Source organism: Pogoniulus pusillus, chromosome 36 (assembly GCF_015220805.1).
Source record: "Pogoniulus pusillus isolate bPogPus1 chromosome 36, bPogPus1.pri, whole genome shotgun sequence".
Classification (NCBI taxonomy): Eukaryota; Metazoa; Chordata; class Aves; order Piciformes; family Lybiidae; genus Pogoniulus; species Pogoniulus pusillus.
Genome location: NC_087299.1, coordinates 2484337 through 2508714, shown reverse-complemented (window position 1 = coordinate 2508714; position 24378 = coordinate 2484337). Strand labels below are relative to the sequence as shown.

Sequence of the window (24378 nt, the reverse complement as noted above, 5' to 3'; positions counted from 1 at the left end):
GGATAATTATGGAGCTGGAGAGGCTGGGAAAGCACCATTTAATCTCTGTCCTAACTGAAACAAGACCCCCACCCCCCCCTCCCCACCCCTGCCCTGGCACGCAGCAGGGCTGGGGTTGGACTATTCCCTTTGTTATCCCATCCAGGTCCATCCCCCTTGTTATTGCCCTGGGAAAATGAGCTCCTTTGTGGAGGCTTTTGAGAGGGAGCTGTTTGTTCCCGCAGGGCTGCCAAGCGCTGCCTGCCCAGAGCAAAACACTTTGCAGTGAGTCAGGATTTTACCCTTTCCTGGATCCTCCTTGCAATAGGAAAGGGGAAGGGAAAGGGGGTGAGGAAAATCCAGCCTGGGTGTTGCAGGATCAGAGCGAAAGCATCACTGGTTGGGCAGGGAGTGAAAAGCTGGAGCCAGGGCAGAGAAGGGCAACAAGTGGAGAAGGGGCTGGAGAGCAGGGCTGGGAGCTGGGGGTGTTTATCCTGGAGCAAAGGAGGCTGAGGGGAGACCTTCTGGCTTTCTGCAGAAGAGAGGTTGAAGCCAGCTGGGGGTTGAGCTCTTCTGCCCAGTGTCAGAATCATAGAATCATAGAATCATAGAATCAACCAGGCTGGAAGAGACCTCCAAGCTCATCCAGTCCAACCTAGCACCCAGCCCTAGCCAGTCAACCAGACCATGGCACTAAGTGCCCCATCCAGGCTTTTCTTGAAGACCCCCAGGGACGGTGCCTCCACCACCTCCCTGGGCAGCCCATTCCAATGCCAATCACTCTCTCTGTGAAGAACTTCTTCCTAACATCCAGCCTAGACCTACCCTGGCACAACTTGAGACTGTGTCCCCTTGTTCTGTTGCTGGTTGTCTGGGAGAAGAGGCCAACCCCACCTGGCTGCAATGCCCCTTCAGGTAGTTGTAGACAGCAATGAGCTCTGCTCTGAACCTCCTCTTCTGCAGGCTGCACACCCCCAGCTCCCTCAGCCTCTCCTCATAGGGTTTATGTTCCAGGCCCCTCACCAGCCTTGCTGCCCTTCTCTGGACACCTTCCAGCACCTCAACATCTTTCTTGAATTGAGGAGCCCAGAACTGGACACAGCACTCCAGGGGTGGCCTGAGCAGTGCTGAGCACAGGGGCACAAGAACCTCCCTTGTCCTGCTGCCCACACTGCTCCTGAGCCAGCCCAGGGTGCCATTGGCTCTCTTGGCCACCTGGGCACTGCTGCCTCATCTTCAGCCTACTCTCTATCAGTACCCCCAGGTCCCTTTCCTCCTGGCTGCTCTCAGCCACTCTGTCCCCAGCCTGTAGTGCTGCTTGGGGTTGTTGTGGCCAAAGTGCAGAACCCTGCCCTTGGCCTTGTTCAATCTCATCCCATTGGCCTCTGCCCACCCATCCAGCCTGGCCAGGTCCCTCTGCAGGGCTCTGCTACCTTCCAACAGATTAACCTGCTCCTAGCTTGGTGTCATCTGCAAACTTACTTATGCTGGACTCAATGCCCTTGTCAGGTGATAGGACAAGAGGAAATAGCCTGAAGTTGTGCCAGGGGAGGCTTAGGTTGGACTCGAGGAACAATTTCTTCCCTGCAGGAGTGGTCAGGCACTGGCACAGCCTGCCCAAGGAGGTGGTGGAGCTCCCAGCCCTGGAGGGGTTCAAGAAACCTGTGGCCATGGCACTTGGGGACAGGGATTGGTGGCCATGGTGGAGTTGGGTGGATGGTTGGACTGGGTGAGCTTAAAGGGCTTCCATGATTCTGGTTTCAGAGAGGATGAAGGAATGGTGAAGGTGACCTTCTTGTGGCCTGCCAGCATCTGAAGGGGGCTACAAAAGAGCTGGGGAGGGACTTTTGAGGCTGTGAGGGAGTGGCAGGAGTGGGAGGAATGGAGCAAAGGTGGAGGTGGAGAGAGTGAGGCTGGAGGTGAGGAGGAAGTTGTTGAGCAGGAGAGTGGTGAGAGGCTGGAATGGGTTGCCCAGGGAGGGGGTTGAGGCCCCATGGCTGGAGGTGTTTGAGGCCAGGCTGGCTGAGGCTGTGTGCAGCCTGCTCTAGGGTAGGGTGTCCCTGGGCATGGCAGGGGGGTTGGCACTGGCTGCTCCTTGTGCTCCCTTCCAGCCCTGCCTGATTCTGTGATGCACTTTTCACCTCACACCTGGGTCTGCTGGCCCCACATTGCCTTTCTGATGAGAACTGTTCCCCAGCTCCTGCTCTGAGTGGTTCAACCTTTCCTGGGGCAGGACTTTCTGGAGCTTCTCAGCATTCCAGAGGGCAGGTTTGAGCCCAGCCTGGCAGCTTCTAACAAGGGCTAGGAATGCCAGGACGAGGAGCAATGGCTTTGAGGTGGAAAAGGGCAGACTGAGAGTGGACATGAAGAAGAAATTCTTTCCAGTGAGGCTGGGGAGAGACTGCCACAGGTTGCCCAGGGAGGCTGTGGCTGCCCCTGCCTGGAGACGCTCAAGGCCAGCTTGGATGAAGCCTTGAGCACCCTGTGCTGGTGGGAGGTGTCCCTGCCCACGGCAGTGGGGTTGGCACTGGATGGTCTTGGAGGTCCTTTCCAACCCACCCCATTCCCTGCTCTCACCAGGGCAGGGGGCTGCCGATCAGGATCCTTCCCAAGGGATACTCCTTCCCCCGCACCGTCACCGGAGGGCTGACATCCAGGTTGCCAAAGGAGTCGAGGCTGGTGATGGCCCTCCCAGGAGGCTCACGAGTCACATAGCCAAAGTCAGGGCCCTGGGCAAGAGGGGAGCAGTTGTGGGGAGCTGCTGGGTGAGGCACTGGGGCAGGGGTTGGGGTGGGGAAAGGAGCCTTTGGCCTCTGGCGGCGCCACCACGCACCAGGATCTTTTTGAAAGCAAAGTCCTTCAAGCCTCTGTTCCTGGGTGAGTCAAAGACAACAGGGAAGGTCTTGTGGGGTGCTTCCACATAGCCAAACTCCAGCTCATCCTGTTGTGGGAAGAAGAAGAGGAGGAGGAAGAGGAAGAAGGTTCCTGGCAGAGTGACAGATATCTGGCCAAGGTGTGTGGTGAGGGTGGAGCAGGAGGTGGGGCAAGGCTGGCAAAGGCTGGCTGCTGCCCTTAACCCCAAGGGAAGCAGCTGCTTTGCTCTCCTGGGGGGTTGTCACATCCCACCTGGCACCAGGGCAGCTGGCCTGGGTCACCCCTGGGGAGGCAGCATGTGGCCAGAGCAGGCAGGGACAGCAGGACACATCCAAGCCCCATACACCACATCCTGCTGGCAATGGGTCCCTCTTACCATGGCCCATGGGGGCCCTGGTGCAGAGGGCATCACCTTGTAATGTCCCATCAGGGCATTTTCCCAGTGGGGACCCTCTTGCAAAGCCCCACAGGGTCTCTGCAGCAGTGTCCCATGGGGTCCCTTGCACAGGGGGTCCCTTTGGCAATCAGATCCCTCTTGCAAAGCCCCACAGGGTCTCTGTGGCAGTGTCCCGTGGGGTCTCTCTTGCACAGGTGTCCCTTTTGCAATGAAGTCCCTCTTGCAAAGCCCCACAGAGTCCTTCTTGCAATAGGACCCCTCTTGAAATGTCCTAGAGGATCCCTCCAGCAGTGGAGACCCTCTTGTAAAGCCCAGAAGGTCTCTCCTGTGACAGGACCCCTCCTGCAGTGCCCCACAGGGTCCTTCCTGCAGTGGTGACCCTCTTGTAAAGCCCAGAAGGTCTCTCCTGTGACAGGACCCCTCCTGCAGTGCCCCACAGGGTCCTCCCTGCAGCGGAGACCCTCTTGTGAAGCCCAGAAGGTCTCTCCTGTAATGAGGTTCCTCTTGTAAAGCCCCACTAAGTTCCTCTCCTAAAGGGACCCCTTTTGTAACGAGACCCCTCCTGCAGTGCCCCCAGAGGGTCCCTTTGGCAGTGGGGTCCCTCCTGCAGCCCCCCATGTGCCCGTGGGCAGCCTCCCTGTCCGCGCTGGCAGCGTTTCCCCTCGCATCGCTTCCTGCTTGCCTGGATGACTTCTTAGCATCTCCCCCAAACACCTCAGCTAGTCCCTGCCAGGGGTGCCAGCGGCTGAGGTGCCACCCTGCGTGGTGCCAGGAGCCCCTGGAGGGGCCAGGAAGGACACATTGCCCAGGCCTTGCCCGAGGACCTGGATCCAGCGGTCGCTGCGCGTCTCCGGCTCCGAGCAGATGGTCAGCTTGCAGTTGGCCTTCCTCAGCAGCCCCCGCAGCCCCTCCAGGAAGACCTCGTTGGGCTCTGAGCCCCACTGGATGCTGCAGGGAGAGAGGAAAGAGTAAAGGGCTGCAAGGCAAGAGTCATAAGAAGCCCCTGTCATAGAATCCTAGGATCAGTCAGGGCTGGAAGGGACCACAAGGAGCAGCCAGTTCCAATCAGGGCTGGAAGGGAGCACAAGGAGCAGCCAGTGCCAACCCCCCTGCCATGCCCAGGGACACCCTACCCTAGAGCAGGCTGCACACAGCCTCAGCCAGCCTGGCCTCAAACACCTCCAGCCATGGGGCCTCAACCCCCTCCCTGGGCAACCCATTCCAGCCTCTCACCACTCTCCTGCTCAACAACTTCCTCCTCACCTCCAGCCTCACTCTCCCCACCTCCAGCTTTGCTCCATCCCCCCACTCCTGCCACTCCCTCACAGCCTCAAAAGTCCCTCCCCAGCTTCTTTGGAGCCCCCTTCAGATGCTGGCAGGCCACAAGAAGGTCCCCTGGGAGCCTCCTCTGCTCCAGCCTGCACAGCCCCAACTCTTTCAGGCTGTGCTCACAGCAGAGCTGCTGCAGCCTCTGAGCATCCTCCTGGCCCTGCTCTGGACACTCTCCAGCACCTCCACATCCCTATTGGAATGGGGGCTCCAGAGCTGTCCTGGAAGGCTGATAGGCCTATTAGATGTCCTGGCTTGCCCCACCCTTCTACTGATGGGGGAAGTAGGAGCAGGAGGAAAACAAAGGCTTGGGCCATTGTGTCCCCTCCCAAGTGACTAACAGCGACCCACAGGGGTTAGGTACTTGTGAGTGTCTTGCCCAAATAAGAGTGAGCAAGTCCTGGCTTCACCTGGCATGGTCAGCTTGGCAAATGCCATTCTGTGGGGTCCCCATCCCTGGAGGTGCTTAGGAGGAGGCTGGATGAGGCACTGAGTGCCATGGGTTAGGTAGTGAGAAGGGTTAGGCAGTGAGAAGGTGTTAGGGGATAGGTTGGACTCGATGATCCTGGAGGTCTCTTCCAGCCTGGCTAATGCTGTGATTGCTGAACCTGTGCCAGAGGAGCCTTTGCACTGGGCAAATGATACAGGTGGAGCTGAGCTGCAAGCAGCTGTGCTGCTGCCTCTGCCTCGCTGCTCTGCCTCTGCCTCACTGCTCTGCCTCTGCCTCGCTGCTCTGCCTCTGCCTCGCTGCTCTGCCTCTGCCTCGCTGCTCTGCCTCTGCCTCACTGCTCTACTGCCTCTGCCTCGCTGCTCTGCCTCTGCCTCACTGCTCTGCCTCTGCCTCACTGCTCTGCCTCACTGCTCTGCCTCTGCCTCGCTGCTCTGCCTCTGCCTCTGCCTCACTGCTCTGCCTCTGCCTCACTGCTCTGCCTCGCTGCTCTGCCTCTGCCTCACTGCTCTGCCTCTGCCTCGCTGCTCTGCCTCTGCCTCGCTGCTCTGCCTCTGCCTCACTGCTCTGCCTCTGCCTCGCTGCTCTGCCTCTGCCTCACTGCTCTGCTGCCTCTGCCTCGCTGCTCTGCCTCTGCCTTGCTGCTCTGCCTCTGCCTCACTGCTCTGCTGCCTCTGCCTTGCCTCGCTGCTCTGCCTCTGTCTCATTGCTCTACTGCCTCTGCCTCACTGCTCTGCCTCTGCCTCACTGCTCTGCCTCTGCCTCACTGCTCTGCTGCCTCTGCCTCACTGCTCTGCCTCTGCCTCACTGCTCTGCTGCCTCTGCCTCGCTGCTCTGCTGCCTCTGCCTCGCTGCTCTCCCTCGCTGCTCTGCCTCATTGCTCTGCCTCAGTGTGTGCTGCCTCTGCCTCACTGCTCTGCCTCACTGCTCTGCTGCCTCTGCCTCAGTGTTTGCCTCTGCCTCCCTGCTCTGCCTCACTGTGCTGCTCTGCTCTACGTTCTGCTCTGCTCTGCCTCGCTGCTCTCAGCTTGGACAATGTGTCCTGCTCTTTCTCGTGCTTCAGACCAGCTTAGCCCTGGTGTTTTGGGCTTGAGCTGCCTGGAAACTGGAGTGACTCAAGTTGCCCAGGAGAAGGCATTAAGTGCCTCGTGACTTGGTGAGCAGTGCCACCCACATGGTGCTCTCTGCACAGCTGCAAGAGATCCCTGCCTGCACCTCTGCAAACCCCCATGCCAGGAGGAAACAGGAGCAGGTCAGAGATCCTCTGCCTCTTTCCCAGCACCCTGCTGGAGCCTGGGAAGATCTGGAAGACTCTCAACAGCTGTCAAGATGCAGAGCAATTCCAACACAGCCACAGAGGAGCCAGGGACTGCCTTGAAATTCCTACACTACCATGAGCAGCACAGACATTCCCTGGGGCTCCAGGCTGCCTGTGAGGCAGAGCTATTTTGTGGCTAACCTTTTCCAGCTTTCTGGTTCTCCTATAATGAATAAACTACCTAAAAACATCCTTGGGAGGATCTTCCTGAGCCAAATTAGAGCTCAAAATGGAACTGCTTTGTGTAGAGTTTGTGGGCAGAGCCTTTGGGAACTAAAATGACTACCTGGTTTATAATGCCTGCCTCATTAATTGCCCCAATTAAATCAGTCACCACCACCCCCACCCCTCCCAGGCACCACCCAGGCAGCCCACTCCTCGTTCCTAAAGGCATTTGGTGTGTGAGGTGAGACCCTGCAGAGGGTCCTCCAGCCTTTGTCCCACTGATGGGACAAGGAACAATGGGTACAAGCTGAGGCTCCACCTCAACGTGAGGAGAAACTTCTCCATGGGACTTGGGGCATGGAGCAAGAGGATGAGGACTGATGGCTTCAGACTGGAAGAAGCTAGACTGAGATGAGAGAGGAGGAAGAAATCATTCCCCAGCAGGGTGGGGAGGCACTGGAACAGGTTGCCCAGAAGAAGCTATGGAGGCTCCAAGGCTGGGAGTGTTCAAAGCCAGGTTGGAGGAGGCCTTGAACAACCTGATCCAGTGGGAAGTGTCCCTGCCCACGGCAAGGAGTCTGAACTAAGGGAACTTTAAGGTCCCTTCCAAGCCAAAGCTGTGCAGCATTCCCTGACAGTATCTTTAGATGTTAGAGGTTTAGTCTGGAAGAGAGTGGGCTGGGAGGAGATGTGAGTGCTCAGCATCTGTGAGGGGTGGGGGCAAGAAGCAGGGGCCAGGCTCTTCTCAGTGGTCTCCTGGGACAGGACAAGGGACAATGGAGGCAAACTGGAAGCCAGGAGGTTCCACCTGAGCAGGAGGAGAAGCTTGTTTGGAGTGAAGGTGCTGCAGGCCTGGAGCAGGCTGCCCAGAGAGGTTGTGGAGTCTTCTTCACTGGAGACTTTCAAGACCCACCTGGATGTGTTCCTGGGTGACCTGCCCTGGGTGACCCTGTTCTGGCAGGGGGCTTGGACAGGATGATCTCCAGAGGAGCCTTCCAAGCCCTACCATCCTGTGCCTCTGATTCTCCTGGGGATAGCAGTGGGTGCAGCAGTGCCAGCCTGGCCCCTGGTACAGGCAGGCTGAGCCTCTAAGGGACTGGGAGGTGTTCTGGCACCTGACTCCAGGTCCCCCTTGTCTCCTCCTGGTGGGTGATCTAGAACCTGAGCCCAAAGCTTCTGGCTCCTGACTCCAGGTCCCCCCAGCTCCCTCAGCCTCTCCTCACAGGGCTTCATTGCCCTTTGTTAGGTGATAGGTTGGACTCTATGATCCTTGAGGTCTTTTCCAACCTGGTTAATTCTGTGATTCCATAGCCCCCAAAAGAAGAATTTGTAGCCAATCTGTTGTCCACTCAGACAAACCAAACCCTCTAGGAGGAGACATAAACCTCTGCTGAGCCTGAGGATGGCACAAGCACCCAGCTGGCACCTTCCATACTCCCCAAAAGGAGACTCTGCTGCCAATTTGTTTTCCACCAAGACAATCCAAGCCCTCTAGAAGGAGAAATAAACCCCTGCTGCTGAGCCTAGGGTTGGCACAAACACCCAGCTGGCACCTTTGGCATTGGAATGGGCTGCCCAGGAAGGTGGTGGAGTCTCCCTCCTTGGAGGTGTTTAAGAGGAGGCTGCATGAGGCACTTAAGTGCCATGGCATAGTTAATGAGAAGGGTTAGGTGCTAGGTTTTCCTCCATGATCCTGGAGGGCTTTTCTGTCCTGGTTGATTCTGTGGCAAGAAAGGATCAAAAAGTCTCCAGGGGTGGAAGAGTACTTGGGGGGGGGGGGGGGGGCAGGGGGTGATGTCCCTCCTACCTGCAGACAAAAACCTCCAGAGGCTGCTGGGTGTTGGGTGTCATGATCCAGGGTGCCACGCGGAACACCACCGTGTCCGTGAAGATAGGGGTGCCTGGGGAGTTCTGCCAGGGGCAGAAACGTGCAAGGTGAGAAACTCCAGCAGGAGAGGACTTCGTGAAGGATGGGCAGGGGGAAAAAATAAACCAACCCCCAACACACCTTATGGGTGACCTCCAGCAAGCTGGCACTGAAGGACACCAAGCCGGAGAAGCCCGCGTCGGGAAACGCCAAGCCCTCCACGTAGAAGGTGTTCTCTCCACTGCCAACGTGGTCCAGCACGTAGGAGAGCTTGTCTGGCCCCAGCACTGCTTTGTAGTGGGGGTAGGAGCCACTGCCTGCACAAACACCACCCCCGAGGTGAGATGCCCAACCTGCCCACCAGGCTGGCAGCAGCGAGGAGGAGGAGGAAGAAGAGGAGGAGGCTGCTGGCGGCGTGGGCGGCAGGGGAAAGAAGGTGTGCCTTCCTCTTCTCCTCATCTTCCTCCTCCAAAGAGGACTCCATACCCTCGGGTCCAACCCTTTTGAGGTGTGTGGCTGGAGTTAAGCAGCTAATGATAGAGCTGAGCTCCCTGACCTGCTTTTCAGCAGGGATCCAGCCGCGGGGCCCTGCCTGACCTGATCGGCTGCTCTGGGAGCTGGGTCGCTGCCTGCCACGAAGAGGTGTCAGGAGCCACCCGGGGGTTATCAGCCCCGTGGGGAGGCCAAAACTGCAGCGACCCCACTCAGAGAAGTCCTTGTTTAATCCCTTTGCATAGAGTCACAGGTTGGGGTGGAAAGGATGGTGAGAGGCAAGGACCATCCCTTGGGAAGGACCCTCATCGGCAGCCCCCTGCCCTGCTGAGGTCAGGGAGTCATGGAAGGGGTTGGGTTGGAAGGGATCTTAAAGCTCAGCCAGTTCCAACCTCCTGCTAGCCCAGGTTGCCCAAAGTCTCATCCAACCTGGCCTTGAAAAGCTCCAGGGAGGAAGCAGCCACAACCTCCCTGGGTTTGTTAGGGTTCTCTTCCCATTTAATCCATCTTGGAAGCAAGCAGAAAAGCTCCAGGGGGAGATGAGCATTTCCAGCAACTGAAGGAGTCCAACCCTTAGTCAGGGTGGGGGGAAAAAAGCAGGGGGGAGGGAATGGGGGAAGGAGGAAAAAGGGGGAAGGGGAAAAAAGGGGAAGGGGAAAAAGGGGGAAGGGGAAAAAAGGGGGAGGGGAAGGGGGAAAAAGGGGAAGGGGAAGAGGAAAAAAGGGGAAGGGGAAGGGGGAAAAAGGGGAAGGGGAAAAAATAGGAAGGGGAAGGAGGAAAAAGGGGAAGGGGAAGGAGAAAAAAGGGGAAGGGGAAGGAGGAAAAAGGGGAAGGGGAAGGAGGAAAAAGGGGAAGGGGAAGGAGAAAAAAGGGGAAGGGGAAGGAGAAAAGAAGGGGAAGGGGAAGGAGAAAGAAGGGGAAGGGGGAGGAGAAAGAAGGGGAAGGGGAAGGAGAAAGAAGGGGAAGGGGGAGGAGAAAAAAGGGGAAGGGGAAGGAGAAAGAAGGGGAAGGGGAAGGAGAAAAAAGGGGCAGGGGAAGAGGATGGAGAAGGAGGAGAAGCAGCAGCAGGAGAGGGGAAGGGGGAGGGAACTCACGGACAGCGTGGAACACTCGCACTTTGTCGGCGTCCGACTCGGGGACGTGCAGCACCACCTGGTACTCAGCGAAGATGGCACTGGGACCTTGGGTGCGCAGCAGCATGACTGACATGTCCTGGAGGTCTGCAGCGGGCAGAGGACGGGCATGGGATGCAGAGGGAGGGGATGGAGGTGCTGCAGGAGGGAAGCAGCCCCCCCAGGCCTGTCGGGTGCCCCCTTACCTGCTGTGGTCCATATGTCTGCCTGGCTGCTGTCTGTGCCCCCCGCGCCAGGGCTGTCCCGGTCGCAGTTGACCAGCAGCACAGCACCTTGCCCATCTGGACCCCATGTCCACTTGTCCTGCAGGAGAAGCACCCAAAAGGGATTGGAGCAGAGTTTCCCCCCAGCCCAGCCTCCTCTTGGACCATGGACAACCTCATTGGCATGGCCATGCTTGGAGGACAACCAGCACTGTGCAGTCCAGGCCGGCAGGGAGGCAGCTGTGATGCTTCCAAGCCATGCAACTCCATAGCCTCCGTTTCTGGCAGGGCCAGCAATGATTGCTTCAACCAGATCTTATCTTCTAACAAGCCAGAAGGTATCTGCCAAGCCTCAGCTGGACAATGCTGAGCCACCTCTAGCGATGCATCTCATCTGGGTGTGCAAATGGTGCTGCTGATTGGGCTGCAGCTAATGACCTGCTGTAAGTGCTTGGCCGTATGCAGATGTGTTGCCAAAGGGCTGAAACTCCTGCAGAGAGCAGAGCCTGCAGCTGCTGCTGCCTTCAGTGCTCTGCCCGAGTCCAGAACACAGAGACAGACACAGACAGAGGCTGACAGAGAGGAGGAGGGGGAGGAGGGGGAGGAGGAGGAGGGGAAGGAGGAGGAGAAGGAGAAAGGCAAGGGCAAGGGCAAGGGCAAGGGGAAGGGGAAGGGGAGGAGGAGGAGGAGGAGGAGGAGGAGGAGGAGGAGGAAGAGGTGAGGAGGAGGAAGGAAGAGGAGGTGAGGAGGAGGAGGAAGGAGAGGGAGAAGGAGAGGAAGGAGAGGAAGGAGAGGAAGGAGAGGAAGGAGAAGGAGGAGAAGGAGGAGAAGGAGGAGAAGGAGGAGGGGAAGGATAAGTGGAAGAAGGAGAAGGAGGAGGAGAGAGGGAAGGGAAGGGAAGGGAAGGGAAGGGAAGGGAAGGGAAGGGAAGGGAAGGGAAGGGAAGGGAAGGGAAGGGAAGGGAAGGGAAGGGAAGGGAAGGGAAGGGAAGGGAAGGGAAGGGAAGGGAAGGGAAGGGAAGGGAAGGGAAGGGAAGGGAAGGGAAGGGAAGGGAAGGGAAGGGAAGGGAAGGGAAGGGAAGGGAAGGGAAGGGAAGGGAAGGGAAGGGAAGGGAAGGGAAGGGAAGGGAAGGGAAGGGAAGGGAAGGGAAGGGAAGGGAAGGGAAGGGAAGGGAAGGGAAGGGAAGGGAAGGGAAGGGAAGGGAAGGGAAGGGAAGGGAAGGGAAGGGAAGGGATGAGCCAGCTCAGATCATTCTCTCCTGGTGCTGCACTGCTGAGACAGGAGACTTTGGTACACAATCAGCAAAGTCTTTTCCTCCTCAGCTGATTATCTGCTGTGTTACTGCCTCTACTTCAGCCAGCTGTGACACCACTCAGGTGGTGCTGCATATCTTCAGGGCAGAGAAGGCAAACAGCTGCACCCTGCCTTGACCCTCCTCCCTCTGCTGCCTACAGGAGATGTTCTCATCACCTTGTCCTTCCCTTTGCTCTTCACTCTGCCGCTGCGGCTCAGGTCCACATCCAGGGATACCTCTGAAACACCAAGAGAGAAAAGGATGTCACCTGGCAGGGAAATGACCTCTCAGAGGCATTTTGGGGCTTGTCCTCAGCAGGATTTGCCCAGCACCAGCCCCAAAGCTGCTCTGGCCCAAACACCTCCAAGAGAATGCTGATAGAAAAGCCAAGCCAATGGCTTCTTGATGGCTTTCCCCCTGTGCTCTCCAGCTCTTTTCTCCCACCTTGGTTGCCCCAAGCAGGACATTCAGGATCTGTTTTGACCAATTTTACATTGCCCATTGCCTTTTCCATGCTGCCAAAGCATGCTGGAGGCCTGAAGGTGTGCTCACCATGGCTGAATGGGCACTTAAGTGATTGCTAAGCTTGCTTTGGCATTGGAAAAGGACTTTGCCTTACAGAACTCTTCCTGGCCCAAACCATCGAATCTTAGAGAGGTTTGGGTTGGAAGGGACCCTCAGGATCATCCAGTTCCAACCCTCTTGCCATGGACAGACACTTCCCACTAGCCCAGGCTGCTCAAGACCTCCTCCAACCTGGCTTTGAGCACCACCAGGCAGGGGACATCCAAAACCTGCCTGGGGGACCTGTTCCAGTGCCTCTCCACCCTCGCCCTGAAGAATTTCCTCCTCATCTCCAGTCTCAAGCCAGCTCAAAGCCATTGCTCCTGGTCCTGTCACTGCAAGCCCTTGTCAAAAGCCTCTCCCCAGCTTCCTGTAGGCTCCCTTCATCTGCCTCTGCTGCAGTAAAGTGGAGACCCCACCTAAACCTGCATCAAAGCTTCTCTTAGCTCCTCCAGCTGGGATGCAGGAAGGCAGCAAAGCAGATTGTCCTTCTCCTTGATGCAGAGAGGAGAAGATGGAAATGAAGATCTAAACCTAAGCAAGCAAAGACCATTTCTAAGGCAGAAAATAAAGCCCTGCAGGCAGTGGTGGGACCTGGGAAACCATCAGCCTCTTGAGGAGTGGTTTTGGGAAGCATATGCATGACTTAAGGACACAGGTCTGGCAGTCAGCTGAGCACCCTGGAGAGAATCCCCAGTTCAGGGTAATTAATCCATGCAGGTGGAAGGCTCTGCATCCAGACTGCCTGTCTAGACTGCCTTTGTAGCCAGCAGGGCACAAGAGGTATTCCAAGGGAATGATTCATCTCATCCTAAATAGGTCACTTGGGTGGCTTCTTCCTCCCCACTAGCTGCAATGGGAGTTTGTGGTGGGGGGCACCAGCCCAAGCTGGGGGAGAGTCATAGATCATAGAATGAGTTGGGTTGGAAAGGAACTTCAAGATCATCCAGTTCCAAACCTCTGCCATGGGCAGGGACACCTCTCACCAGCCCAGGTTGCTCAAGCTCTCATCCAACCTGGCACTGAACACCTCCAGGGAAGGGGCAGCCACAACCTCCCTGGGCAACCTGTGCCAGTTTCTCCTCACCCTCATCCTGAAGAATCTCTTCCTCATCTCCACTCTCAGCCTCCCCTCTCTCAGCCCAAAGCCATTGTCCCTTGTCCTGGCACTCCCAGCCCTTGTCCAAAGTCCCTCCCCAGCTCTCCTGGAGCCCCTTCAGGTCCTGGAAGGCTGCTCTAAGGTCTCCCTGGAGCCTTCTCTTCTCCAGGCTGCCAACTGCCACCATAGAGGAGGCTCTCCAGCCCTCTGATCATCTTCATGGCCTCCTCTGGAGTCTCTCCAGCAGGTCCACATCTCTCTTACGCTGGGGGCACCAGAGCTGGCAACAGGGCTGCAGGTGTGGTCTCAGCAGGGCAGAGCAGAGCAGGGCAGAGCAGGGCAGGGCAGAGCAGAGCAGGGCAGAGCAGAGGGGCAGAACCCTCTCCCTCTGCTGCTGCTCACATTCCTCTTGGTGCAGCCCAGCTCTCCTTTGGACACTCTTCCTGCCAGGCAAGGTCTTGGCAAGCAGAGGAGGGTGCTCACTGTGCACTTTGGGTGGGGACAGGGCCCAGCCTGTGTCTTTTCTGCACCATATAAGGCAGCCTAATAACACTTTAATTGTTCCCCTCTTGCTTGTCAGCATCAGTCAGCAGCCAAAGCTGCGCCGCGGCTGGCGGGCGGGCAGGCAGCGCCCCCCACTTAACTCCTGCCCCATGAGCCCAGCCACATCTTGGCATCAGGAAGGGGTGGCAGGAACGTTGCTGTGACACCTACCCACGCAGGTGAGGTACAGCCAAGCCACGGAGAGCTCATTGCCTTCCCGGCCGTAGTATGAAATCTTAACCTGCAAAGACATCGCCAGGTCACAGCCTGCTCCCTGCCTCCTCCTCCCACCCCCTGCCTCCTCCTCCCACCTCCTGCCTCCCACCCCTACCTCCTGCCTCCCACCCCTACCTCCTGCCTCCTCATTCCACCTCCTGCCTCCCACCCCTACCTCCTGCCTCCTCCTCCCACCCCCTGCCTCCCACCCCTACCTCCTGCCTCCCACCCCTACCTCCTGCCTCCTCCTCCCACCTCCTGCCTCCCACCTCTACCTCCTGCCTCCTCCTCCTCCCACCCCCTGCCTCCCACCTCTACCTCCTGCCTCCTCCTCCTCCCACCCCCTGCCTCCCACCCCTACCTCCTGCCTCCTCCTCTTCCCACCTCCTGCCTCCCACTCCTACCTCCTGCCTCCTCCTCCCACCTCCTGCCTCCCACCTCTACCTCCTGCCTCCTCCTCCCACCTCCTGCCTCCCACCCCTACCTCCTGCCTCCCACCCCTACCTCCTGCCTCCCACCCCTACCTCCTGCCTCCTCATTCCACCTCCTGCCTCCCACCCCTACCTCCTGCCTCCCACCCCTACCTCCTGCCTCCCACCCCTACCTCCTGCCTCCTCATTCCACCTCCTGCCTCCCACCCCTACCTCCTGCCTCCTCCTTCCACCTCCTGCCTCCCACCTCTACCTCCTGCCTCCTCCTCCCACCTCCTGCCTCCCACCCCTACCTCCTGCCTCCTCCTCCCACCTCCTGCCTCCCACTTCTACCTCCTGCCTCCTCCTCCCACCCCCTGCCTCCCACCCCTACCTCCTGCCTCCTCCTTCCACCTCCTGCCTCCCACCCCTACCTCCTGCCTCCCACCCCTACCTCCTGCCTCCTCCTTCCGCCTCCTGCCTCCCACCCCTACCTCCTGCCTCCTGCCTCCCACCCCTACCTCCTGCTTCCTTCTTCCACCTCTTGCCTCCCACCTCCTGCCACCTGCCTCCTGCCTCCTCTCCTGCTGAGCAGCTCACAGAGCCACAGAATGGTAGGGGCTGGAAGGGACCTCCAGAGGTTATCCAGCCCAACCCTGCTGCCAAAGCAGGCTCCCCTAGTGCAGGTCAGCCAGGAACACATCCAGGTGGGTTTGGGAAGCCTCCAGAGAAGGAGACTCCACAACCTCTCTGCTCCAGACCTCCAGCACCCTCCCAGTCAAGAAGTTTCTCCTCATGTTGGGGTGGAACCTGCTGGGTTCCAGTTTGTGCCCTCTGGCCCTTGCCCTGTCCCTGGGCACCACTGAAATGAGCCTGGCCCCTTCTCCTTGGCCCCCACCCCTCTGATGTTTGTAGGCATTGTCCAGATGCCCTCCCAGCCTCCTCTTCTCCAGACTAAACCCTCTCCCCCCCAAGGTCTCTCAGGTCTTTCTACTCATTGGGGTTGGCCAACCCAACAACTCTTGGGCACAACCAACTCCACCCAACAAGCCCTTGGGAGAGCACAACCAACTCCACCCATCAAGCCCTTGGGAGGGCACAACCAACTCTACCCAACATACCCTTGGGAGGGCACAACCAACTCTACCCAACATACCCTTGGGAGAGCACAACCAACTCCACCCAACAACCCTTGGGAGGGCACAACCAACTCTACCCAGCAAACCCTTGGGAGGGCACAGCCACCTCTACCCAGCAAACCCTTGGGAGGGCACAACCAACTCTACCCAGCATACCCTTGGGAGGGCACAACCAACTCTACCCAGCATACCCTTGGGAGGGCACAACCAACTCTACCCCACAAGCTCCTGGGAGGGCACATCCAAACCAGCCTCCATTAAACGTAGTTCCCCTGAAGCCCTTTCTGCCTGCTTCAGCACTAAACCAGGCATGACAAAAAGCCAAAGCTGCAGGAATTTTGCTGCCTGGAGCTCCTGCCCAAGCTTTTGCAACCAGGCTGATCTCATCTTCAGGGCAGACAGCATGGGAGCTCCTTCTCCTTCTCAGTTTCATTTGTTGTAGGCAATGATTACACAACCCTGGCTGAGTTGGCTCCGTGGAAGGAAGCTGCTTAGACCTTTTGAGGCCCATCCCAGAATACTCCACCTCCCCTCACCCCCACCCTTTTTTTTTTCTTCCTAGAAAGTTTGCCTTATTTTGGACTTTGGGTGCAGAACAAAAAGCAACTGAACCTTGTTGTCATTGACACTCCTGCTGGTGACATCGATGGTCACAATCACCTCGATGTCGGGGTCCAGAGGCCACCTGGAGTTAGCCATGGGCCTTGTCATGGGGCTGTGGATGATGTGGACTGTGACTGCTGAGGTGGCATGGACATCAAATGAGGTGGCACTTTTGGGGGTAGATCTGAAACAGAGAGAGCAGCAATGGGTTAGAGACCAAATTGTCCCTCCTGTTCTCCTCTGTGGGCACCTTCAGGGGTAGGTCTGAAGCAGAAAGAGAGCAGTGTTGGTTTAGAGACCAGGTTGCCCCTCATGTCCTTCTCTGTGGGCACCTTCCAGGGTAGATCTGAAACAGAGAGAGAAGCAAAGGGTTAGAGACCAGGTTGTCCCTCCTGTTCTCCCCTGTGGGCACCTTCAGGGGGAGATCTGAAACAGAGAGAGCAGCAATGGGTTAGAGACCAGGTTGCCCCTTCTGTTCTCCCCTGTGGGCACCTTCAGGGGTAGAGCTGAAACAGAGAGAGCAGCATTTGGTTAGGGACCAAGTTGTCCCTCCTGTCCTCTCTGTGGGCACTCTTAGGGGTAGGTCTGAAACAGAGAGAGAAGCAAAGGGTTAGAGACCAGGCTGTCCCTCCTGTTCTCTGAGGGCACCTTCAGGGGTAGGTCTGAAGCAGAAAGAGAGCAGTGTTGGTTTAGACCAGGTTGTCCCTTCTGTTCTCCCCTGTGGGCACCTTCAGGGGTAGATCTGAAACAGAGAGAGCAGCATTTGGTTAGGGACCAAGTTGTCCCTCCTGTCCTCTCTGTGGGCACCTTTAGGGGTAGATCTGAAGCAGAAAGAGCAGCATTGGGTTAGTGACCAGGTTGTCCCTCCTGTTATTCTTTGTGGACACCTTTAAGGGCAAACCTGAAACAGAGAAAGCAGCATTGGATTAAAGACCAGGTTGTCCCTCCTGTCCTCTGTGGGCACCTCTAAGGGTAGATCTCAAACAGAGAGAGTAACAATTAGTTAGAGACCAGGTTGTCCCTTCTGTTCTTCTCTGTGGGCACCTTCAGGAGTAGATCTGAAGCAGAAAGAAAGCAGTGTTGGTTTAGAGACCAGGTTGTCCATCCTGTCCTTCTCTGTGGGCACCTTTAAGGGTAGATCTGAAACAGCAGCACTGGGTTAGAGGCCAAGTTGTCCCTCCTGTCCTCCCCTGTGGAGCCAGATAGTTGCACCTGGGATTAAAATCCAGTCTCAACTGGATGGAAGGGCCTCAGAAGCCACCTGCAGGTGATGAAAGACCTCTCCTGGGTTTTACAGGCGGCATCTCTGTGGTGGCATTGAGCAAGCAGCACTCCCACTGCAGCTTTGGCACAGCCCTCCGTGGTTTAGCCCTGACTGCCAACCCCTTGAGCAGGATTTGAGCATCCACAGCAGCTAGAAACAACTCTGCTCTGGTTTGAGCACCCACAGCAGCAAGAAACAACTCTGCTCTGGTTTGAGCATCCACAGCAGCTACAAACAACTCTGCTCTGGTTTGAGCATCCACAGCAGCTAGAAACAACTCTGCTCTGGTTTGAGCACCCACAGCAGCAAGAAACAACTCTGCTCTGGTTTGAGCACCCACAGCAGCAAGAAACAACTCTGCTCTGGTTTGAGCATCCACAGCAGCTAGAAACAACTCTGCTCTGGTTTGAGCACCCACAGCAGCTAAAAACAACTCTGCTCTGGTTTGAGCACCCACAGCAGCTAAAAACAACTCTGCTCTGGTTTGAGCATCCACAGCAGCTAGAAACAACTCTGCTCTGGTTTGAGCATCCACAGCAGCAAGAAACAACTCTGCTCTGGTTTGAGCACCCACAGCAGCAAGAAACAACTCTGCTCTGGTTTGAGCACCCACAGCAGCAAGAAACAACTCTGCTCTGGTTTGAGCACCCACAGCAGCAAGAAACAACTCTGCTCTGGTTTGAGCATCCACAGCAGCTAGAAACAACTCTGCTCTGGTTTGAGCACCCACAGCAGCTAAAAACAACTCTGCTCTGGTTTGAGCATCCACAGCAGCTAGAAACAACTCTGCTCTGGTTTGAGCACCCACAGCAGCTAAAAACAACTCTGCTCTGGTTTGAGCATCCACAGCAGCTAGAAACAACTCTGCTCTGGTTTGAGCATCCACAGCAGCTAGAAACAACTCTGCTCTGGTTTGGGCACCCACAGCAGCTAAAAACAACTCTGCTCTGGTTTGAGCACCCACAGCAGCTAGAAACAACTCTGCTCTGGTTTGAGCATCCACAGCAGCTAGAAACAACTCTGCTCTGGTTTGAGCATCCACAGCAGCTACAAACAACTCTGCTCTGGTTTGAGCACCCACAGCAGCTACAAACAACTCTGCTCTGGTTTGAGCACCCACAGCAGCAAGAAACAACTCTGCTCTGGTTTGAGCATCCACAGCAGCTACAAACAACTCTGCTCTGGTTTGAGCACCCACAGCAGCAAGAAACAACTCTGCTCTGGTTTGAGCATCCACAGCAGCTACAAACAACTCTGCTCTGGTTTGAGCATCCACAGCAGCTACAAACAACTCTGCTCTGGTTTGAGCATCCACAGCAGCTACAAACAACTCTGCTCTGGTTTGAGCATCCACAGCAGCTACAAACAACTCTGCTCTGGTTTGAGCATCCACAGCAGCTACAAACAACTCTGCTCTGGTTTGAGCATCCACAACAGCTAGAAACATCTCTGCTCTGGTTTGAGCATCCACAGCAGCTACAAACAACCTGCTCTGGTTTGAGCATCCACAACAGCTAGAAACATCTCTGCTCTGGTTTCAGCATCCACAGCAGCTACAAACAACCTGCTCTGGTTTGAGCATCCACAGCAGCTACAAACAACCTGCTCTGGTTTGAGCATCCACAGCAGCTACAAACAACTCTGCTCTGGTTTGAGCATCCACAGCAGCTACAAACAACCTGCTCTGGTTTGAGCATCCACAGCAGCTACAAACAACTCTGCTCTGGTTTGAGCATCCACAGCAGCTACAAACAACCTGCTCTGGTTTGAGCATCCACAGCAGCTACAAACAACTCTGCTCTGGTTTGAGCATCCACAGCAGCTACAAACAACTCTGCTCTGGTTTGAGCATCCACAGCAGCTAGAAACAACTCTGCTCTGGTTTGAGCACCCACAGCAGCTAGAAACAACTCTGCTCTGGTTTGAGCATCCACAGCAGCAAGAAACAACCCCCCCAGATTCCAGCATCCCAGGATAAAACCCCAACAAAGAGCCAGGAGAGTCGTTGCTGTCACCCATGTGGGCAGATGGTTATCACCAGCCCCTACCCTGAGCTGAGGGATGCCCAAACCAGAGCAGAGCCTGACTCCCAGCACGGCCAGCTCACACCCCACCTTCGTGGCATCTCTGGGCTTTGAAGTGCTGCCCTACCTGCTCATTACAGCCCCAGCGCTCCAACCTGTCTGCCATGGGGAGCCAACCTCCCCCTGGCTGCAGACAGAGAGGGACAGGGTGGGAAATGTTGAGAGAGGAGCCGACTAAAAACCTCAACCCCAAAAGAAAGCAGCCAGGAGAGTTCTTCCTCCCGGCAGGGCAGCGCCGGTGCCGGCGGCAGCTCGTAAAGGCAAATTAAAACCTCATCTCCCTTCTGCCCCCTCACATTACCACCAAGCAGGGTTGTAAAGCCACCTGCACGCTGCTGCATGCCAGGGCTTCCCCAGTGTGCCTCTTTCTGCCCTGCTTTCACAGCCCTGGCAGCCACTGCCCTCCCACCGCGCTCCGGTTGCTGCCCCGCAGCGGTCCAAGCCTGATGGATCCATCCCGGAGCTCTGGGGGCTCTTGCAGGGTCAACAGGAGCCCTCTGGTTGGTTCTTGGCTTAGCTGGAAGAACAGCTGGGCTGAAGCTCAGAGTTCATGGAATATCAGAGTAGGAGAGGCATAGAATCAGGGAAGCATGGAAAGAGGGGATAATGGAATCAGGGAATCACAGGATCAAAGAACCAGGGAACCAGGGAATCAAATAATCATGGGATAATGGAATCATGGAATCATAGAGTCACAGAATGAAAGAACCATGGAACCATGGAATCAAATAATCATGGGATAATGAATCATGGAATAATGGAATAATAGAATCACAGAATCAAAGAACCATGGAATAATGGAATCAAATAATCATGGGATAATGGAATCATGGAATCATAGAATCACAGAACCATGGAATCAAACAATCATGGAATAATGAATCATGGAATCAGGGAATCACAGAATCAAAGAACCATGGAACCATGGAATCAAATAATCATGGGATAATGGAATCATGGAATCAGGGAATCACAGACTCAAAGAACCATGGAATCAAATAATCATGGGATAATGAATCATGGAATAATGGAATCATGGAATCAGGGAATCACAGAATCAAAGAACCATGGAACCATGGAATCAAATAATCATGGGATAATGGAATCATGGAATCAGGGAATCACAGAATCAAAGAACCATGGAATAATGGAATCAAATAGTCATGGGATAATGGAATCAGGGAATCACAGGATCAAAGAACCATGGAACCATGGAATCAAATAATCATGGGATAATGGAATCATGGAATCATGGAATCACAGAATCAAAGAACCATGGAATCAAATAATCATGGGATAATGGAATCATGGAATCACAGAATCAAAGAACCATGGAATCAAATAATCATGGGATAATGAATCATGGAATAATGGAATCATGGAATCAGGGAATCACAGAATCAAAGAACCATGGAACCATGGAATCAAATAATCATGGGATAATGAATCATGGAATCATAGAATCACAGAACCATGGAATCAAACAATCATGGAATAATGAATCATGGAATAATGGAATCAGGGAATCACAGAATCAAAGAACCATGGAACCATGGAATCAAATAATCATGGGATAATGAATCATGGAATCATAGAATCACAGAATCAAAGAACCATGGAATAATGGAATCAAATAATCATGGGATAATGGAATCATGGAATCAGGGAATCACAGAATCAAAGAAACATGGAATAATGGAATCAAATAATCATGGGATAATGGAATCATGGAATCAGGGAATCACAGAGTCAAAGAACCATGGAATCAAATAATCATGGGATAATGAATCATGGAATAATGGAATCATGGAATCAGGGAATCAAGTAATAATGGACTCATAGAATCAGGGAATCGTGGAATCAAAGGATGATGGAATCAAATAATCATGGGATAATGGAATCATGGACTAATGGAATCTTAGAATCAGGGAATCAAGTAATAATGGACTCATAGAATCAGGGAATCGTGGAATCAAAGGATGATGGAATCAAATAATCAGGGAATCGTGGGATCAGAGAATCAGAATCATAGAATCACAGAATCAAAGAAACATGGAATAATGGAATCATAGGATCAGGAAAACAAATAATAATGGAATCAAAGAATCAGGGAATGCTAGAATCAGGGGATAATGGAACCATAGAATCAAAGAATAATGGAATAATGGAATCATGGAGTCATAGAATCAAAGTATCAAAGGATCATGGAATTACAGAATGATGGAATTAGAGAATCATAGAATCATAGAATCAGCCAGGTTGGAAGAGACCTCCAAGCTCATCCAGTCCAACCTAGCACCCAGCCCTATCCAGTCAACCAGACCATGGCACTGAGTGCCTCATCCAGGCTTTTCTTGAATACCCCCAGGGATGGTGCCTCCACCACCTCCCTGGGCAGCCCATTCCAGTGCCAATCACTCTCTCTGTGAAGAACTTCTTCCTAATATCCAGCCTAGACCTACCCTGGCACAGCTTGAGACTGTGAATGAAGGAATGAAGGAATCATATGTTAGGGAAGCATGGAACAATGGAATTAGGGAATCATTAAATTATAGAGTCATAGGACCAAGCAGGCTGGCAGAGAGCTCCAAGCTCAGCCAGCCCAACCTAGCACCCAGCCCTGCCCTACCAACCAGACCATGGCACTCAGTGCCCCAGCCAGCCTTGGCTGCAACACCTCCAGCCACACAGACTCCATCACCTCCCTGGGCAGCCCATTCCAGTGCCAATCACTCTCTCTGACAACAACTTCCTAACAACAGCCAGCCTCAACCTGCCCTGACACAGCTTCAGCCTGGGGCCCCTTCTTCTGGCCCTGGCTGCCTGGCAGCAGAGCCCAACCCCACCTGGCTACAGCCTCCCTGCAGGCAGCTGCAGGCAGCAATGAGCTCTGCCCTGAGCCTCCTCTGCTGCAGGCTGCACCCCCCCAGCTCCCTCAGCCTCTCCTCACAGGGCTGTGCTCCAGGCCCCTCCCCAGCCTTGCTGCCCTTCTCTCAGCACCTTCCAGCACCTCAACATCTCTCTGCAATTCAGCAGCCCACAACTGGACACAGCACTCAAGGTGTGGCCTGAGCAGTGCTGAGTAATGATGAGAGTCATTAAATCATAGGATCATGGAATTACAGAACCATGAAATTACAGACTCATGGGATTGAGGAATCATTAATTAGGGAAGCAGGGAATCATAGAGTAGTTAAATAGTGGAAGTATAAAACCATAGGATCATGGAGTTATAGGATCATAATATCATGGAATTAGAGAATCAAGGAATCACAGATTAGGGAAGCATGGAATAAGGGAATAAGGGAACCAGGGAATAAGGGAACCATAGAGTTGTTAAATAGTGGAATTATAGACTCATAGGATCATGGAATGAAGAATCATGGATTCATGGAATCATAAAGTCATAGAGTCACTAAATCATGGAATGATGGAGTCATAGAATCATGGATTCATGGAATCAAAGTCATAGAGTCACTAAATCATGGAATGATGGAGTCATAGAATCATGGATTCATGGAATCATAAAGTCATAGAGTTACTAAATCATGGAATGATGGAGTCATAGAATCATGGATTCATGGAATCATAAAGTCATAGAGTCACTAAATCATGGAATGATGGAGTCATAGAATCATGGATTCATGGAATCATAAAGTCATAGAGTCACTAAATCATGGAATGATGGAGTCATAGAATCATGGATTCATGGAATCATAAAGTCATAGAGTCACTAAATCATGGAATGATAGAATCAGAATCATGGATTCATGGAATCAAAGTCATAGAGTCACTAAATCATGGAATGATGGAGTCACAGAATCATGGATTCATGGAATCAAAGTCATAGAGTCACTAAATCATGGAATGATGGAGTCATAGAATCATGGATTCATGGAATCAAAGTCGTAGAGTCACTGAATCATGGAATGATGGAATCATGGAATGCTGGACTCGGAGAATTATGGAACCACAGACTTACAGAGTTGTGGAACCAGCATCATGGAGCCATAAATATCAGAGAGTCATTAAATCATGGAATTATAGCCTCACAGGATCATGGAATCACAGAATTGGGGAATGATGGGATCACTTTTGGGTTGGAAAAGACCCTTCAGGCCATCAAGTCCAACCATTATCCAACTCCCATTTCTTACCAAGGAGCTAGAGCAGCCCATCTGGGGGCTCCAATGCCAGCTGTAAAGCAGGTTTGAGTCCCACTCCAGGAGGAAGCACTTCCAGGAGCAGGTTTGAGTCCCACTCCAGGAGGAAGCACTTCCAGGAGCAGGTTTGAGCCCCACTCCAGGAGGAAGCACTGCTAGGAGCAGGTTTGAGCCCCACTCCAGGAGGAAGCACTTTCAGGAGCAGGTTTGAGCCCCACTCCAGGACGAAGCACTTCCAGGAGCAGGTTTGAGTCCCACTCCAGGAGGAAGCACTTTCAGGAGCAGGTTTGAGTCCCACTCCAGGAGGAAGCACTTCCAGGAGCAGGTTTGAGCCCCACTCCAGGAGGAAGCACTGCCAGGAGCAGGTTTGAGCCCCACTCCAGGACGAAGCACTTCCAGGAGCAGGTTTGAGCCCCTCTCCAGGAGGAAGCACTTCCAGGAGCAGGTTTGAGCCCCACTCCAGGAGGAAGCACTTCCAGGAGCAGGTTTGAGCCCCACTCCAGGACGAAGCACTTCCAGGAGGAAGCACTGCCAGGAGGAAGCACTGCCAGGAGCAGCTTTTGCAGACTCCCATCTGGCAGAGAGGAAAACTTCAACTCACAATTTCCATTCCAGGGCTGCTAAAGCTCAACCTGAAGCCCTTTGAGAGGGCACAAAGGCAGCTCCTGGCCCGAGTCCAGCACTCAAGCCCAATAATTGCCCTGGCTGCGATGCTGCCTGGCTCGTCCTGTAGCCTCTGTCATTAAGGACAGCATTTATTAATGACAAGGTAGCAGCAGGCTAAACACAGCCTC

The 24378-nt window shown here is 54.6% G+C and overlaps 1 protein-coding gene across 1 annotated transcript in view; it reads right to left on the bottom strand.

Annotated features, from left to right (window-relative positions):
- Positions 1–24378, bottom strand: part of LOC135190397 (protein-arginine deiminase type-1-like) — a 33780-nt gene that overhangs the window by 6494 nt on the left and 2908 nt on the right. Inside the window, exons 2-11 of the mRNA XM_064171750.1 lie at positions 16083–16257; positions 13877–13946; positions 11676–11737; positions 10188–10305; positions 9964–10089; positions 8519–8694; positions 8318–8421; positions 4075–4198; positions 2813–2920; positions 2557–2708 (exon numbers count right to left, since the gene is read on the bottom strand). Of these exons, the coding sequence (XP_064027820.1) occupies positions 2557–2708; positions 2813–2920; positions 4075–4198; positions 8318–8421; positions 8519–8694; positions 9964–10089; positions 10188–10305; positions 11676–11737; positions 13877–13946; positions 16083–16257 (1215 nt within the window). The remainder of the gene's footprint in view (positions 1–2556; positions 2709–2812; positions 2921–4074; positions 4199–8317; positions 8422–8518; positions 8695–9963; positions 10090–10187; positions 10306–11675; positions 11738–13876; positions 13947–16082; positions 16258–24378) is intronic.